Source organism: Rhinolophus sinicus, chromosome 1, assembly GCF_057876585.1.
Source record: "Rhinolophus sinicus isolate RSI-liver-muscle chromosome 1, RSI-T2T, whole genome shotgun sequence".
Taxonomy (NCBI): Eukaryota; Metazoa; Chordata; class Mammalia; order Chiroptera; family Rhinolophidae; genus Rhinolophus; species Rhinolophus sinicus.
Genome location: NC_142501.1, coordinates 119,317,823 through 119,333,922, shown reverse-complemented (window position 1 = coordinate 119,333,922; position 16,100 = coordinate 119,317,823). Strand labels below are relative to the sequence as shown.

The 16,100-nt window shown below is 36.4% G+C and overlaps 1 protein-coding gene across 3 annotated transcripts in view; it reads right to left on the bottom strand.

The window, feature by feature from the left end:
* The window catches only part of SLC39A12 (solute carrier family 39 member 12), a 70,153-nt gene that overhangs the window by 44,810 nt on the left and 9,243 nt on the right, over nt 1–16,100 (bottom strand). For all 3 annotated transcript variants that reach the window (XM_019752086.3, XM_019752087.3, XM_074324830.2), the window contains 3 exons: nt 15,492–15,773; nt 9,317–9,524; nt 3,735–3,907 (listed from right to left, as the gene is read on the bottom strand). In XM_019752086.3, coding sequence (XP_019607645.3) covers nt 3,735–3,907; nt 9,317–9,524; nt 15,492–15,773 — 663 coding nt within the window. The remainder of the gene's footprint in view (nt 1–3,734; nt 3,908–9,316; nt 9,525–15,491; nt 15,774–16,100) is intronic.

The following is a 16,100-nucleotide window of genomic DNA, read 5'->3' as shown; positions in this document are numbered from 1 at the left end:
TGCAACCGGTCTCTAAAAATTGCAACAAGGCATTTTTCCATCTCAGAAGTGTTAAAGGCTGATGTTGTGTATCAAAAATCACACTTAAGGATGGCTGGTGGGCTCAGTGGTTGGAGCACAGTGGTCTCAACACCAAGGTCACCAGAGCTGAGCAGCGCACCCCACAACTAGATTGAAAACAATGATTTGACATGGAGCTGATGGGTCCTGGAAAAACACACTGTTCCCCAATAGTCCCCAATAAAATTAAAAAAGAAAATTACATTTAAAAGTTTTAGTATGTGGGTGAGTATGGTATATAGTTCCACCAGCACAAATGGATGTCTTGTATTGAAATAAGACCCCAATACAATATTTTTGTGATCTTTAGTTGCAATCAATATCATGTTTCCCTGAAAATAAGACCTAGCCAGACAATCAGCTCTAATGCATATTTTGGAGAAAAAATTAATATAAGACCCAGTCTTATTTTACTATAAGACTGGGTATAATAAAACATAACGTAACATAACATAATATAATATAATACCAGGTATAATATAATATAATATAATATAATATAATATAATATAATATAATATAACATATAATATAATACCAAGTCTTATATTAATTTTTGCTCCCAAAGACACTTTAGAGCTGATTGTCCAGCTAGGTCTTATTTTCGGGGAAACACGGTAAGTTATTATTATTTTTTTAATCAGTGATTTAAAAGACTTGTTTCTTCAGGGCCAAGCATCTTTTCCTTTCTGTTTCTATCTGCATAAATCTATTTCTTTCAGTCTGGCCTTCTCTCTCTTAAAAAACACCTGGCCATATAAGCCCAACTCTGAAGTGACTTTTCAGTCCACAAACCCAAGACTGGGTCAATCCTGCAAGTCCTGACAGAGACCTGATTGTTTCAGCAAAGCCACAGATGGGCTCTCTTGGGTCAGACAGCCATCTGGTTCAATCCGTTTTGCCCACAAGAAAGAAGGTGGGATCATGCTGCTTAAATATGGCTGCTGGCCTCACTCCTGTGGGTGAGGAAGGCAATTCTCAGAAAGGAACTGGGCAAGAACTCCAAAAGGTTTCTATTGCAAAAAGCAACAACAGAAAACTAAACTTGTGGGTGTTTTCCTTATCAAAATAATTTTTGTCAAAGACAATATTCTCTTTTGCACCATCTGTTGCTAATGGAATATAATTACCTCATCATTAAAAGTACTGACATCAACAAAGAAAAACTAGCAACAAATTTTTGATGATGAATCCTCCATAATAAATATTCTTATTGGAAAATACTTGACTGGGAAGTAAAACAGTGGAGAAATACATATGAACATGCATCTTTCCCAAGTTCACTGTCAAGAAATTGAACAGTTCCACTTCCGCAGTATCTTCTCATAGAGTAAGGTTACTCTAATATAAGCTTCTGCGCCCTCAATCTTTATTTGCTTTTCCTGTACTATTTAGATCATTGTTTTAAATTTCTTCTGAAATCACTAACACAAATATCCTTAAAGGTAATATGTCATATTCTATAAAATTTTGAACACAAAGTATTTTTAATAAAGAATAGAATATTTAGATTACCCAGGTAATAACCTTTAAAATATCTTTATTCCTTTACATAAAACTTCAATGTATGTGCATACTTGTGTTGATGTTATCAGACTTCCATGGTACCTTTACATATGCTAAAGCAGTAGCTCCTGAACTTAAGTTTTGAGAATTCCTTGGAGGGCTTGTTAAAAGACACAGTGCTGGGATCCATTCTCAGAGTTTATGATTTAGTACATTCTGGGGTGGGACCTGAGAATGTGCATTTCCAATGAGTTGCCAGGTGATGCTGATGCTGCTGGCTCAGGGACAACACTTTGAGCACCACCGGTCTACACAATATAGGCAAGATCTTCAGAATCTCCTATCTTAGGGTCCCATCAATAGTTACAAGGAAAGCGACATGTTGGGGTAAAGAATTGTAGAAGACGTTGTTTTGTTTATTTTGCACAGTCTGCACAGAAAAATGATGATTACTGTTCTTAGAAGATGCATGCTAATCCCTAAATTTTAAGAAGTATCCTTCATTCTTTATGTAAATAGGGTCTCCGCCAGGCAAATTTGTTCCCTCCTAAAAGCTAGCCCTGAAGAGGCATTTAAGGAGCTTCACAAACAAGGATTAACATAGGCAGTAAATCTTGTCACCTTCAACTGACTACAATAAGCATGAATTTGAAAGAATCAAATAGGTACCTTCTCACAGAAAAGTAAAGAAGTATTAGAAATTCACTTCTAAAAATATATAATAGCAAAAATTTGTGATACTGCCCAATCGTATATTCATATCTTATGGAAACAGCATTCAGTACTGATAGGACTATGTGAGGAGTTTTGCTCTTTTGAGATAAGATTTTGCTCAATAGGATTGCCACTTATCTAAGATACAAATGATAAAACCAGTTTTTTAAAATCAACATTTCTTAAATAATAGGGGTGCTGAACATGCTATCAGACAGCCTATGTATGCTGTGTTTCCCCGAAAATAAGACCTAGCCAGACAATCAACTCTAATGCATCTTTTGGAGCAAAAATTAATATAAGACCCAGTCTTATTTTACTATAAGACCGGGTCTTTATAATATAATATAATATAATATAATATAATATAATATAATACCCGGTCTTATATTAATTTTTGCTCCAAAGGATGCATTAGAGCTGATTGTCCAGCTAGATCTTATTTTCGGGGAAACACGGTATATCCTCAGTTTCTGTGAATTTAAGCAATTACTTATTAGCTCTATACCTCAATTTCATCATCTGTACGATAGACTAATAGACTATAACCTAAACTGTTATAGTTGTAACAATTAAATGAGTCAGTGCAGGTCAAATAGCACAGTGTCTAATACGTAGTAAGTACTCAATAAATGTAAGCCATTATACATCAATCTGTCATGATTTTACATGATTAGGGCCAGGAAGAATTGTATGATCAAAATTTGAGAAATGCTAGATTCAATAAGATTAAAAAAGTGTGTTTATTAAAGGTCTTCCCTAGATACCTTAGAATGCTACAGTGCAATGTGTATCCCCAGCATTTCTCAAACAACTGGACTATAGCACCCCATTTCAGTAAGTACCAAGGTAGACTAGTGAATGTACTTTGGAACACAACTTTAGGAAATATGAATATGGCTATGTTTACAAGCTCATATATCACCTTTTCTCAGAATCCATCTCAGAGCTAGCTATCATACTATGCCAATATTTCTCCGTTGCTCACAGTCCAAATTAATCTCTTTATAATCTAATCTAAATTTAAAAATTTGTTCACCATTGTGAGTACTTATGTAATGCCTATATCCTCCCACTACCTTTAAGCTCCATAGGAGCTTTGCCTATTTTTGTTCAATACCATATCCCTAATGCCCATAATGGTGACTGGCACATAGTAAAAGTTTAATATATGTATATTGAGTTAATTATTCATGCATTCAATATAGACCCAAGGAGGAAAGAGTAATATATATTATTCATCTAACTATCTTGGCCTTGCATTTATGTTTGCAGAGATCCTCTTGTAGAAGACAAAACAGAACAAAACATGACCACTCTGTGAAAAAATAATATTTTTACATTTAAGGAAATACGCATTATCTTTTAAGTTTTCTACAACTCTTATAGAACTTTCATCACCAGGCTTTCTTTGACACTAGCAAATAATTGTTTAAGAGGAATAATGACAATACCTGATCCCAGGAAATTGGACCATCACCTGACTCTTGGTCCATGGATACAGACAGATTAGGGTAACTCCAATCATGGATTGTTATATTGTTTTGTTTTCTTTTAAGCTGATGGATTTTATCTTTTCTGATGCAGGTACTTTTGGTCCAGAGAGTGTTGAGGAGTTGGTCTAGTTCTAGAAATTTCATACAAAATCTGGTGTCACATAGAATAAAGACATGTCAATATCAGAATAATCACAATTTCACCTGGCCACAGGACAGATATTTTCTTAAGCAAATTTGGTTCTAATGAAAAGCCAAGATTTTATTCTGAACCATAATAAATAACATTTATATTTCACATGATTCCCTCATAAGACCTTGGGTAAGCTTTGGGACTGAATCAATCTTACAAAGATGTTCCCATAATTTTTATCTCCTGGAGATAATGAAATAATCAATTCCACCAATGGAGTGCCTTCCATTGGGCCAACTAATTAGTTTCTAGGTGTTTCCTATAAAAATGTAAATGAAAGGTGGTCTCATTCTTAAGAGTTTTATTCCCCTGAGGCACTACACATCGATTATAACTTTAATGTAGTTAAGCCAATCAAATTATTTTCCTCCTAAGTGTTTATGCAGAAAAGGGAAAAGAAATAAAAGAAAGTTGAGATTATAGAGATAAAATAGACCTTGTTTTCTAATGCTACTCTGTGGTATGGTTGTCAGTTCATAGATTGCAGTTTAGCTTCCCTTGGTACAGCTCTAGGCTTTTAAAAATTGATTGATGCAAAGAATAATCAAATATAATGGCGAATTTCTTTGAAGTTATCCATCTTCTTATTTATGAATAAAATATCTCTGATATTTTCCTAAGTGTTACCATAAGTGGCAGGAACAATTACAAACTAGAGTTACTACAATATTTTATTTTAACTGACTAGCTTTCAACCAAAAAAATTATGAGACTTGCAAAGAAATAAAAAAAAATGTGACCCAGAGTCAGGGAAAAAAAGCAGTCAATAAATATGTCTTTGAGTATTCCCAGATGTTGAATTTAGCAAAGACTTCAAAGCAGCTATTGTAAGTATGCTCAAGGAACTAAAGGGAATCCTATTTAAAGAATTCAATGACACTGTGACAACAAGTCAACAAATAGAAAATTTTAATAAGGACATAAAAATTATATAGAAGTCTAAATGGAAATTCTGGAGTGGAAGAATACAGTAATAAAAAAGAATTTCACTGGAGTAGCTCAACAGCATATTTGCGATGGTAGAAGAAAGAATCATTGAACATGAAGATAAATAGAAATAATTCAATAGAACAGAGAAAATATGATTTTTTAAAAAAGAACAAGTCTCAGAGATTGTGGGACAACAACAAGTATACTTACATACATATAATGGTAGTCACAGGAGAGGAGAAAAAGAAAGAAGTAGAAGAAAATATTAGAAGAAAAAAATGACTAAAAACTTATTCAAATTTGATGTAAAACCTTCATCTACATGTTTAAGAAGTTCATCAGACATCAAGGAGGATAAATACAAAAAGACACATTATAGTCAAACTGTTGATAGTCAAAGACAAAGGTAAATCTTGAATATCAGTAACAGAAAAATGATTCATCACATACAAGGGAACACCAATACCATTAATAGCTGACTTCCCATGTGAACAACAGAGGCCAGAAAATAGTAGAATGATACATTCAAAGTGCTGAAAGAAAAAACTGTCAATTGAAATATCCAGCAAAACAACACTTTAAAAATTAATGTGAAATAAAATCATCCTCGAATAAACAATCAGACCTGTCTTGCAAGAAGCGCTAAATGAAGTTCTTTTGACTGAAAAGCAATGACGCAAATGATAAATTGAGTCCACAGGAAGAAATGAAGAGCACTGAAAATGTAAATATGTAGATTAATATAAGACTCTAAATTTGTTTTTCCCCATTTGTTCTCTAAACTCAATGAGAAAACACAATTTTTTTTTCAAAGTCAGAAACACGATGAGAACGCAGACACTCTGACACATGATTTATCATTATTGGGATTATTAACCAATATAATTAGATGAGAAAGCAATAGAGACACAATAATTGGAAAGTAAGAGGCAAAACTATATTTGGAGATGATACTATATATCTGAAAAATCTAAAACAAATTAATGCAAAAATTAAAAATTTTCATCGTGGAGCATGTTATAAAATTAATCAATTAATCCACAAAAATCAGTAACTTTCATTTATACAAACAAAAACCAGTTACAAGATACAATGAAAGAGAGGATGCCATTTAATGAAGCCAAAAAAGAAAGTTAAATGTATAGTATGAGTGTAGCAGAAAATGTCTAAAACTTATGTGAGAAAGTAATAAAACAGTCCACAAAACACACATGTAGACATGAACAAACGGAAAGACATATTATGTTCTTGGATAAAAAGATGCAACATCTTATGCATGTCATTTCTTCCTAAGTTACTTTATAATTTTTATTTTCTTTTTTGCTATCACAAGGTTTTATCCCACAGCTTGACAGGTTGATAATGTTTGTTAGGAAGAATAAACAAGCCAGAAATATCTTGAAAAGAAGATCACTGAAGAAGGCTAGTTCTACCAGATATTAAAATATACTATAAAGCCACTATAAGTAAAACACTATGGTACTGACACATGAATAAAGTGGGAAAATAGAACAAACTAGAAAACAGAAATAGACCTGACTGCATTATTATTGCATTATAAAAAACTTGCACCTCAAATCAGTGGGGGAAATAATTTTCACTGCATGTAAAATAAGAGGTATAAGGAAAACTGTACAGTCACATAATAAAAAATAACCTGGATCTATTCCTCACAACATACACTAGAATCCAAAATGGATCAGAAATATAAACATAATAAGTACTAGGAGAAAGCATGGGTGAATTCCTCTATAACCTGGAAATGTGGGAAACTTTCTTAACTGTAACTGAAAATCCAAGAGCAATAAGAGAAAAGTTTGATTAACTTGTTTATATTAAGATAAAAAATATTTGGGAAAACAACTGATTCCAGCTCTAGGCAGGAAATGTACAAGATAAACCTGGAATATCATATCCTGGGGAGCAAGGAAGACATAAAATGTTTTAAGGGTTTTGTCAGAAGTTCTTAGGAGCCAACTTGAAAAAGATTCCACTGGTCAAAGAGGGAACAATCTGAGCACTAATTAGGATAATAATGACAATAGACTGAGAGCTATGAATCATAATAATATAAAAAGCTTATTGTTCTCCTTTGAAGCATGCAAGGAAACTATGCTATTTTTTTTAAGTGGTAAATTAAAAATCAAGATTATTTTTACTTTGAGAACCTCAATAAAATAAAATCATGATGAGGGGAAGTTTTTCCACTATGGAATTATTATATTATTACACTAATAGATGAAGAAGAAATGAAAGAATTGGAAGATCACCATTAGGTAAACACTAAATAATTAATCAAACCAGACAAAATCATCAATAGCTTATAACTTCAGAGAGACAACTAGATGGTATGTGCCTCCTGATGGAAAGTACCAACTATAAGATTGTATCCCCAAATAAATAAACAACCTAAAACTAATCAAGCCTCTACATATAACAACCAATATACATGAAACCCAGTGCATAGAAATACATGTTAAATGACTAGCAATGCAAACAGCAAAATCCAGGTGGGACAAACAATCCCCACTTGTTTCCAACAAAAAATTTGCAACAAAGTAGAGAAGGTGAAGTTGGGGGAAGGCATGACAACTGTAAAAGAAACTGAAGAGACATACCAACAATTTGCATGTTATGGACCATATTTGGATCCTCATTCAATAAAAAAATAAAAATATTTGTTTAAAATCAGGAAAATGTGAACATTAATGAAATTGTTATGGTATTAAGGCATCATTTTTTTTTAACTGTGATATTGCTACCAAGATGCATTTTTTTTTTTTTTTAAATCCTTCTCTTTTAGAGATTCACACAGAAATAATAATGATTATTTGCTTAAAAATAATGAAGTGCTGGGAGAAGAACGGGGCAAATATAACATAAAACAAGATCATAGGATTGCTAGTAATTGTTGAGGCTAGATTCTGTGCACACAGGGGTTCATTACATTATTGTTTCTACTTTTATGTTTGAGAATTTCTAAAATAAAACATGTTTTAAAAAATCACAATGCTAGCATACTTTTTTTCCCCTACTCCAAAATACAATTAGTAGCAGTAGAGCTCTAGCTTAGAGGCAGGTGTTAGAGAAAATGCCTTGTGGCTTCTGGAATGAGCATCTAATTGCACTGAGATTGAATGGTACTCCAAAATGGAACTTTGAATTCTCCAATGCAAAAGTGGCTGATTTTTGCCCAAATGGGCGATACTGAACATCTCTCATGAGCAATTATTTGGGTTTTTAAGCAGGGTCCACAATGATCAGTATCTAAAAAAAACTTGTCTTGACCTTACCTCTTGCCTCTCACTGATGTCTCTTTCTATTTTTTTAGAGTGCTCAAGCCCTCGAGTGGCGTACACTTTTACATTATTGGAAAAGTAGAATCATTGCATGCCTTCCACTGGAATGAAAACTCTACTGCTCAAGTTCCCCAACTCCTTTTCCCTACATCAAAATTGTTCTCAGCATAACATGGCTTTCCCTGGTTTATTTCCTACCTGTGACAAGCAAGAAGCATGGTTTAATTGTATTTCAACTTTCCTCTTAACAGAAACTACTAATGAATTATAGAAAAACACATGTCTTTCAATTTGCTATGCAAACGAGTCAGAGTAAGTGCGACACTGAGTTGTATGACGCGCAGCTCTCAATCCCTTCTTTCAGAGTTGGGAGATTTATCCAGATCATAAGGGTGTTGTTCTTGATCCTTTGGTAAATTCATATGCCCCGTTATGTTGTTACTTCCCAAAAGGAAGTGTGTTGGCAACAGCATCAGCTATGCCGTAACAAACCAGGACCCCTTGGTATACAAAGTTCGGCATTTTGATGCAGATTTAAAAAATAAGTCATTTTACTTTTAATGTCTTGTCAAGAACAAAGAAATGTGCTAAACAAACATTCTGATCCCATTTATGTCATTACACTCTCCAAAAGCGGGTAGTCATGAATACAGACAAAATAGTTATTTTGTATTACTTTTATTCAAAATTAGATGACTTAACTTTTACAGTTCCAAGCAAACTACTATCAAGCCTCTTGCACCATTTGGCATACTATTTCATCAATCTACACAATATTTTGCCACCCATGGCTCAGCACTATAAACCAAATAGGAAAGTGTTCAGTTAGTACTCATGGCAGGTCATAAGAAACTCTTCTTTTAGCTCGACACCCATAATTTCATCATCAGTGCTGAAATGGGCTGAGTCTATATTTTTGGTTCAGCACCATATAAATACCATCATAGTTTGTTTGCCTTGAAAAGGCTACCCAAGCTGTCTTGCTACATGCGAACATAAAATGGTATTTAAAACATACCCAAACAAAATTAGTCTTCGAAAAGCGTCAGTCTTTCTTTTCCGCACAATTGATTTGCTAGGTGTGACTTGGAGGTTAAATTCATGAAAAACATCCTTACCTGACAGATGTAGAGTATTTGTACTATTCAAAGAACTGAAAATATATTCTGTAAAATAGTCTGGGGAAGGCAAGTTTCTTTGCCCCAGACAAACACCTTGGAGGGACAAAGCAATGATTGTTGCTGCCAACTGAGGAAGTGTATTTTCATCAGCCCCATCACTGCTTACGATCCCAGACTTTTTCTGTAGCACTTTGGTCTCCATACACTGAAAACAGACACAGAGTAAGAAGAAAATTGTAACCTCTGAAGTTATTTTGATTAAAACATCTCCAGGATTTTCCCCAAAAACAAGGACTAGTTTTTCATCTAAAAGAAGATGGAACTGTGGGAATATGGTTATCATCATTCTCTAGTCTGAGATATAACTTTATTAGGAAAATGCTTGTTTCTTTTATCTGCCACAACACTGAATTTTCTAACTCCCATCCCACTGGTCCTTGTTTATCTAACCTTTCTCATTGCTCCCTTAAAGATGTGTTTTCTCCAAGGAGACCTCTCGTTCTTACCATTTACGTCCTTTCCTTTGGTGAATTGTTTCTTTCTAGCTTCACATACAGCCTGCAGTGTAATGACTTTCAAATCTGTATTCCTGACCTTGACTTCACACTGGCTCTGCTGCCTTGTATCATCATAGAGCGTGTCCTCTTTCACACCTGCCTTTAGTCTCAAGTTCAATGTGTGCTGTTTGTAATTCTAAGCTAGCATAGTGTCTGTGTTCTTTGAAATCCCATAGCATATAGGACATACGACATCGGACCTTTTTCATGTGTACATCAATTTTCCTCGATTAAATTATCAGCATCAAAAAGGCTAGAATCTTGCCTTACATCCCAGTACTATTGCCATTTTTTATTTAAATATTTATTGAGTGTCTACAACGTGCCTACACTATGCTAAGTCTGTTACATATATACTCTCTCTTCATTCTCCTAAAGCTCTGTGCAGTGGATACTCTTTTTCACAGACCAACTGACCAATAAATGGCTGAGTCCCAATTTGCACTCATATCTACTCCACAACCTATGCTCTCCATATATAGAAATAAATTGAAACCCAGGTGGGTGATGGGACTTTCATATCATCAAAACAAGTGCCACAGCATAGTGCTTGGGACAGATAAGTAAGGCTTTAATACCATCTCTGCTATTTCTAACTGGGTGACCTTGGACAAAATGATTATCCTTGCTAACCTTCACATGCATTATCTGTAAAAATAATGAATATGACAATGCCACCCACCACTTTAACCAATGCTCAAAGTTATTAACCGTGCTACCCGAAAATAAGACCTAGCCAGACAATCAGCTCTAATGTGTCTTTTGGAGTAAAAATTAATATAAGACCTGGTCTTATTTTACTATAATATATGACAGGGTATAATATAATATAATGTAATGTAACGTAACGTAACGTAACGTAACGTAACATAACATAACATAATATAATATAATATAATATTAGTATAATACTGGGTCTTATATTAATTTTTGCTCCAAAAGATGCATTAGAGCTGATTGTCTGGCTAGGTCTTATTTTTGGGAAAACATGGTAAAACAATACAGTAGTTTGCACACAGGATACAGTCAGCTAATCTCAGCTACTATTATTGTTGTTTCTAGTGTCCAGGAATACATTTCATAGATAGCAGGCTGGAGAAGATGGCAAGATCCAAATCAAGGAAAGCATTATATTTAGTGTCATGAAAAAAATTCCCCTGAAGACTCCAGGGGAGCCACTGAGTGATATAAACCAGAGAATAATGCAATAAGGCATTTTATAAAAATATCACTCTGGTGGCAAAGTGGTGAATGGATTGACAGAGGTAGAATTGAAGGGCAGGAAGTCTAGTTAAGAAGTTATCAATGAATCCAAGACATTTCTTGACCCAAGATGATAGCACTAGAGATGGAAAGAAGTAGACACACTTGAGGAATATGGGAAGGTAGACTAAAGGACTTGGAGGACAATGTAAAGGAGAGCAGAGAGTCAAAAATGACTCCGGTTTCTAGGTTTGACAACTGTATAATGCTAATGCCATCCCATACCCCTGACCCCCAATTTTTCCCAATTATCCAAGATCCAGTACCTGGTGCTTTCCTAAGTACTGCAACTGCAATGATGGCCAAGACCAAAAGCATCCCTGCTCTGGAGCTTAAAGTTTAGTGTTCTTAATAAAATAATAATGTGATCAAATATAAGATAACAACTGTGGCAACGGCTTTGAAGGAGAGGCACATGGTACAATGAGGGTGAACACAGACAACTAGTCTACCCATTCAGGCAGATCAAGGAAGGTTTCTTTGAGATTGTGACACAGACAGATCTGAAGGAGTCAAGGAAGGAACGTTCCAGGAAGGAGGAACAGCATGAACAAAGCTTTTGTAGCAGGAGAGAGGATGGCAAATATGAAGAACTAGGGAAGTAGTGAGAGCAGGTAGAGTGAGGGGAGCGCGGTGAAAGTTAAAGGTCCCCTGGCAGGTAATGGAGCCCCTTATCCCAAAAATCAATAGGAAGCCAAAAAGGGATTTTGAGCAAGAGATGAGAAGGGCGGCTATATAACTGGGTTTGTATTTTGATATGTTCACTCTGGCTAAATGGTGGAGAATAAACAGATTGGACAGAGACTCAGAGTGATTACTAGATAGTACAGCTAGAAGGCTATTGGGGTGATCCAGGTAGAAGATGGTGATGATGGCAATGGAGAAAAGTCAACAGGGTATAGAGAGCATCAGGAGGTGACATCAGTAGGACTTGGAGATGGGTTAGACATGAAGGGGGAAGAAATTTAGAAAACTAAATTTCTAGTTGGGCAACTGACTAGATGTTGATGACATTTACTGACATATAGAGAAATACAAGAGGATCAGGTCTGGCCAGGTTAATTTATGACCTTAATTTTGGATATGTTAAGTGAGAGGTGCCTTTACAATATCCTTAAAAGAAACACTGTGTAGGATACGTGGGTCTGGAGTCCAGAGTAGAGGTCTGGAATGGAGGTGCACTCTTATGCGTCATCTGTATGTATAGATGCCCTAGTCTGGATTAAACATGGAATGACAGGCTAAGACCAAGCCTTAAGGAGCAATAATGCTTAAAAGCAGCATGAAGAAAGAAGAGGCTGCAAAGGTGAAAATGGATGCCAGAGAGATCAAAAGAAAACCAGGAATGTGTGGTGTTATATAAGCCAAATTAGAGAATGTTTCCAGAGCTCCAAAAGCAACACCAAATAAAGGGCAGGTTCAGGAAACAGTAAGGCTTTAGATTTTTAATATTGAGTTTCAAGTGCTAGGGAGATATCCAAATGGAGATTTCTGCCAGGTTGGTGTATATATGTGTTCACAGCTCAAAAGATAAATCTGAGCCGGCAGCAGAATTGAACGTAATCAGTACGTATTTAGTTGTGCATGAAGTTGTGAGAGTATATCACTCAGCAAGGGTATGGAGAGAGAGTAAAGGAATAACTGAAGGTGGGGCTGTGAGGACACCAAGATTTAAGGATGGCAGGTCAAGTGGGTCCTCCAAAGGAGCTTGATACAGAATAGCTGGACAAGTGAGAAGAAAATCAGGAGATACGGGTTGATGGAAAGAAAGAAAAACATGAAATATGGGATGATAGAAATCAATGGGCGAAATAAAGCTTCATGGAGGCAGGACTTGCCAAAAGTGAGGGAGCAAAAAGTAGGACATAGATTTTAAAGAAATAAAATGTATGGGAATAAAGGATGAGGGAGAACAAAGACAGATAGCTCTCTTATGAAGCTTGGCTACCAGAAGGAGAAAGCGGGCTCGTCAAACAAGGAATCCAGAGAAGATTACTGTGGTCAGTGTTGCATTCTTGTGACATAGAACAAGAGTGAAAAGTGCCGATTGGACTTTGTTTTTAAGTTTGTAATTGGTGGAGAGCATATTCATAGTTGTGGTGTAGAGCAGACTGAAAGGCTGAGTGTCAGAAACCAAAGTTTTTATAAATCTGGAGAAGTAGCCAGAAGTTCCATAAATGAAGACAACAAGTTGAAATAACAGATAGTATGAACCTCAGAGAGGTATGAATTTTTCCATGGATGTTTTGAAAGAGTAAGTCGCAAAGTACCACTGAGTACCACTGAGGTACCGCCATTTCCAGCTCCAGAGTCCTTAGGGTGTGGTCACGATGCCCGTCCTCCATGTAAGAGGCAGGGCTAGTGGAGAACACTGTACAGATGCCTGTTCGTCTACAAGGGAAACGGCAAACAGTGGAAAGAACAGAGAGGTATGAGCATTAAGAGATTGACTCAGAAAGATGAAACAGAATAGTTTGGACAAAAGAGCATGAAGGAATGGAGGCACCTTTACTTTCTGGGCTACCGGGGAGGATGGCTAGATTAGGGTACAGTGGTGCAAAGTCTTCTCAGGAACTGGAGACAGTGGTTTCCCCCAGCAGATAATAAGCCTAATAAAGGGTTATGACTCAACAAGAGCTCAATTCTTTTTGACTGAATAGATGGTCTACACATGATATTGAATTATTCTATTCTGTTCTAGGATGGTTAATCTCACAAACATTTGGAAGCCCAGTTCTGTGCAGTGTGTATTGGATAACCAGAAATCTGTGTTGAATATACACACATCTTCTGCTTTTTAGGTGCTGGGTTTCCATTTCCATTTAATCTGCATCAAAAGGCAGTAACAGACAAAATGACTAAAATCCTGGTGGCTAATTTGAACCAATCTCGTATTATATAGCTGTTGCAAAGAAGAAATTATATGTATGCACACCTCCAGATTTAAGCAGAAAATCAAATTTTACAAAGGAACGCCATTTTCTTAATTGGAAATATAAACAAAATGATGGCCAAATTTTGAGATTCATGAGATTAGTTACTAAGGTGATGTTTACAAAGTCCTTAGTAAATAGTTTTCCATTTGTTCTGCCAATAAAAAGAAAAAAACTAAACATATGTAGAGCAAATTGGAGGATATGTTTGCTGGCCGATCAACCACAGCATAATTGTGCAGGTACTTTGAGCTTCTGGAAGCCAGTATTGAGGCCAAAAATTAAATTCATCAATATATGTTGCTATAGTCTGAATATTTGTGCTGCCCCCCACCCAAATCCATATGTTGAATTCCTAACCCCTAATGTGACGGTAGTAGGAGGTGGGGCCTTTGGAAGGTGATTAGGTCATGAAGGGGGAGCCCTCATGAATAGGATTAGTGCCCTTATGATGGGGACACCAGATACTTCCGTGCCCCTTTCATCACGGCATCTATGAACCAGGAAGGGGTTCTCACCAGACACCAAATCTGCCCACTGTCTTGATTTTAGACTTCCCACAAAAACTGTGAGAAATAAATTTCTGTTGTTTATAAGAAACCCAGTTTATGACACTCTTGTTATGGCAGCTTCAGTGGACTAAACCATGAATGAATATTTCAAGAGAAAAAAACATGTTTCCCACACTCTTCAGGATATGCTGGTGGCTCCTCAATTAATTCTTTCAGAAATATGGTTTTAAGAAACTTTCGTATGGTCAGAGAAATGTATCTGCTTAAACTTGCCAGGGCAAAGCAGAAAGCCAAAAGGTAATTGGAAGGCCAGCTTTTGCTGGGATAGTAATGAAAGCAACGGGAGATCAGGGACCCATCTCCTAACAGCTGTGAGAGAGATAAAGCACTTGAAGGGGCCCCTGAAAACATGCATCAAAAGCTACAAAAGAGCTATTAACTGCGCTGTCATGAATCATGCTTTCTGCAAGCTTCTTCTTCTGTGAAATAAATAATAAATCCATCTCTCTCAAACTGGCTCTGCCTTCTCCTTCCCTGGCCAGAAGGCAAGACAAATAGACACAATGCCTTCACCACTATGGGTTAGTCCTTGGAGATTGATCCAAAGCTGTGAGTCACACAATTTCATGTTCAGGAGGCCTCATGAGAAGAGAACTGCCCTGTCACCTGGCCGGCCTGCTCTCCCACCCAACTTCCAGCTCAAACTCATCCTACAATAATTAAGCACTACATTTCCCCTCTTAGATTTAAAATATTAAATTACATCACTTAACATCCCCTAAGTAACGATCACAAACACCTCTTTTAGAATGTCCTTGAATGTCTTAGAAAGAAGTAATTGATGAAAAATAAGGCTCCTAGACTGTGTCTCAGTGGCAGAGTCCGTTGGCAATTTTGCCTTTCTTACCTGGCTTCCAGAAGTGTCAAAGTACTGCCTGGTAAAGGCCAAGATATCTTCTGTCTCGTTCTGGGAAAGGTAATAGGAGTCTTCTTCCTGCCTGAGGCTGAGAAGGCTGTGTAGGTAAAATGTATACTCCTTATGGCTCATGTTGAGCTTTGAAGAACAGATCTCCTCCTGATGGATAATGTAATAGAGCAGGAGAAGAGAAACTCTCTGGACCACTTCCTCTCGGAGCTGATCTTGGAAATCTCCTCCAGCTATTAGCAACAGGGCATCTGGTTCAAAGCACTGGGAAAAAAAAAAAAAAAAAGAGGAAAAAGCACAAAAACAGAAAAACAGAAACAAGATTTAGCAAGTAGTCCTAGAACTGGAATGCCTAAAGAGTCTCTGCCACTTATAAATGTATCAATAGCCGGAGAAAGTCGGAAGGCTTACCAGCCAGATTCAGATAAGACAATCAAGGCTGGACTTTTATGTAACAATGGTGCCCTCCCAGGGAGTCCTTATTCCCTAAGAGTGGTCCCTCCATCTCCAACTACAGTGCCACAAGTTGTCCATTTGCTACCCTGAGGAAAACCAGATAACTCTTTGGCTTTTAAAGCAATGCCCCACTGC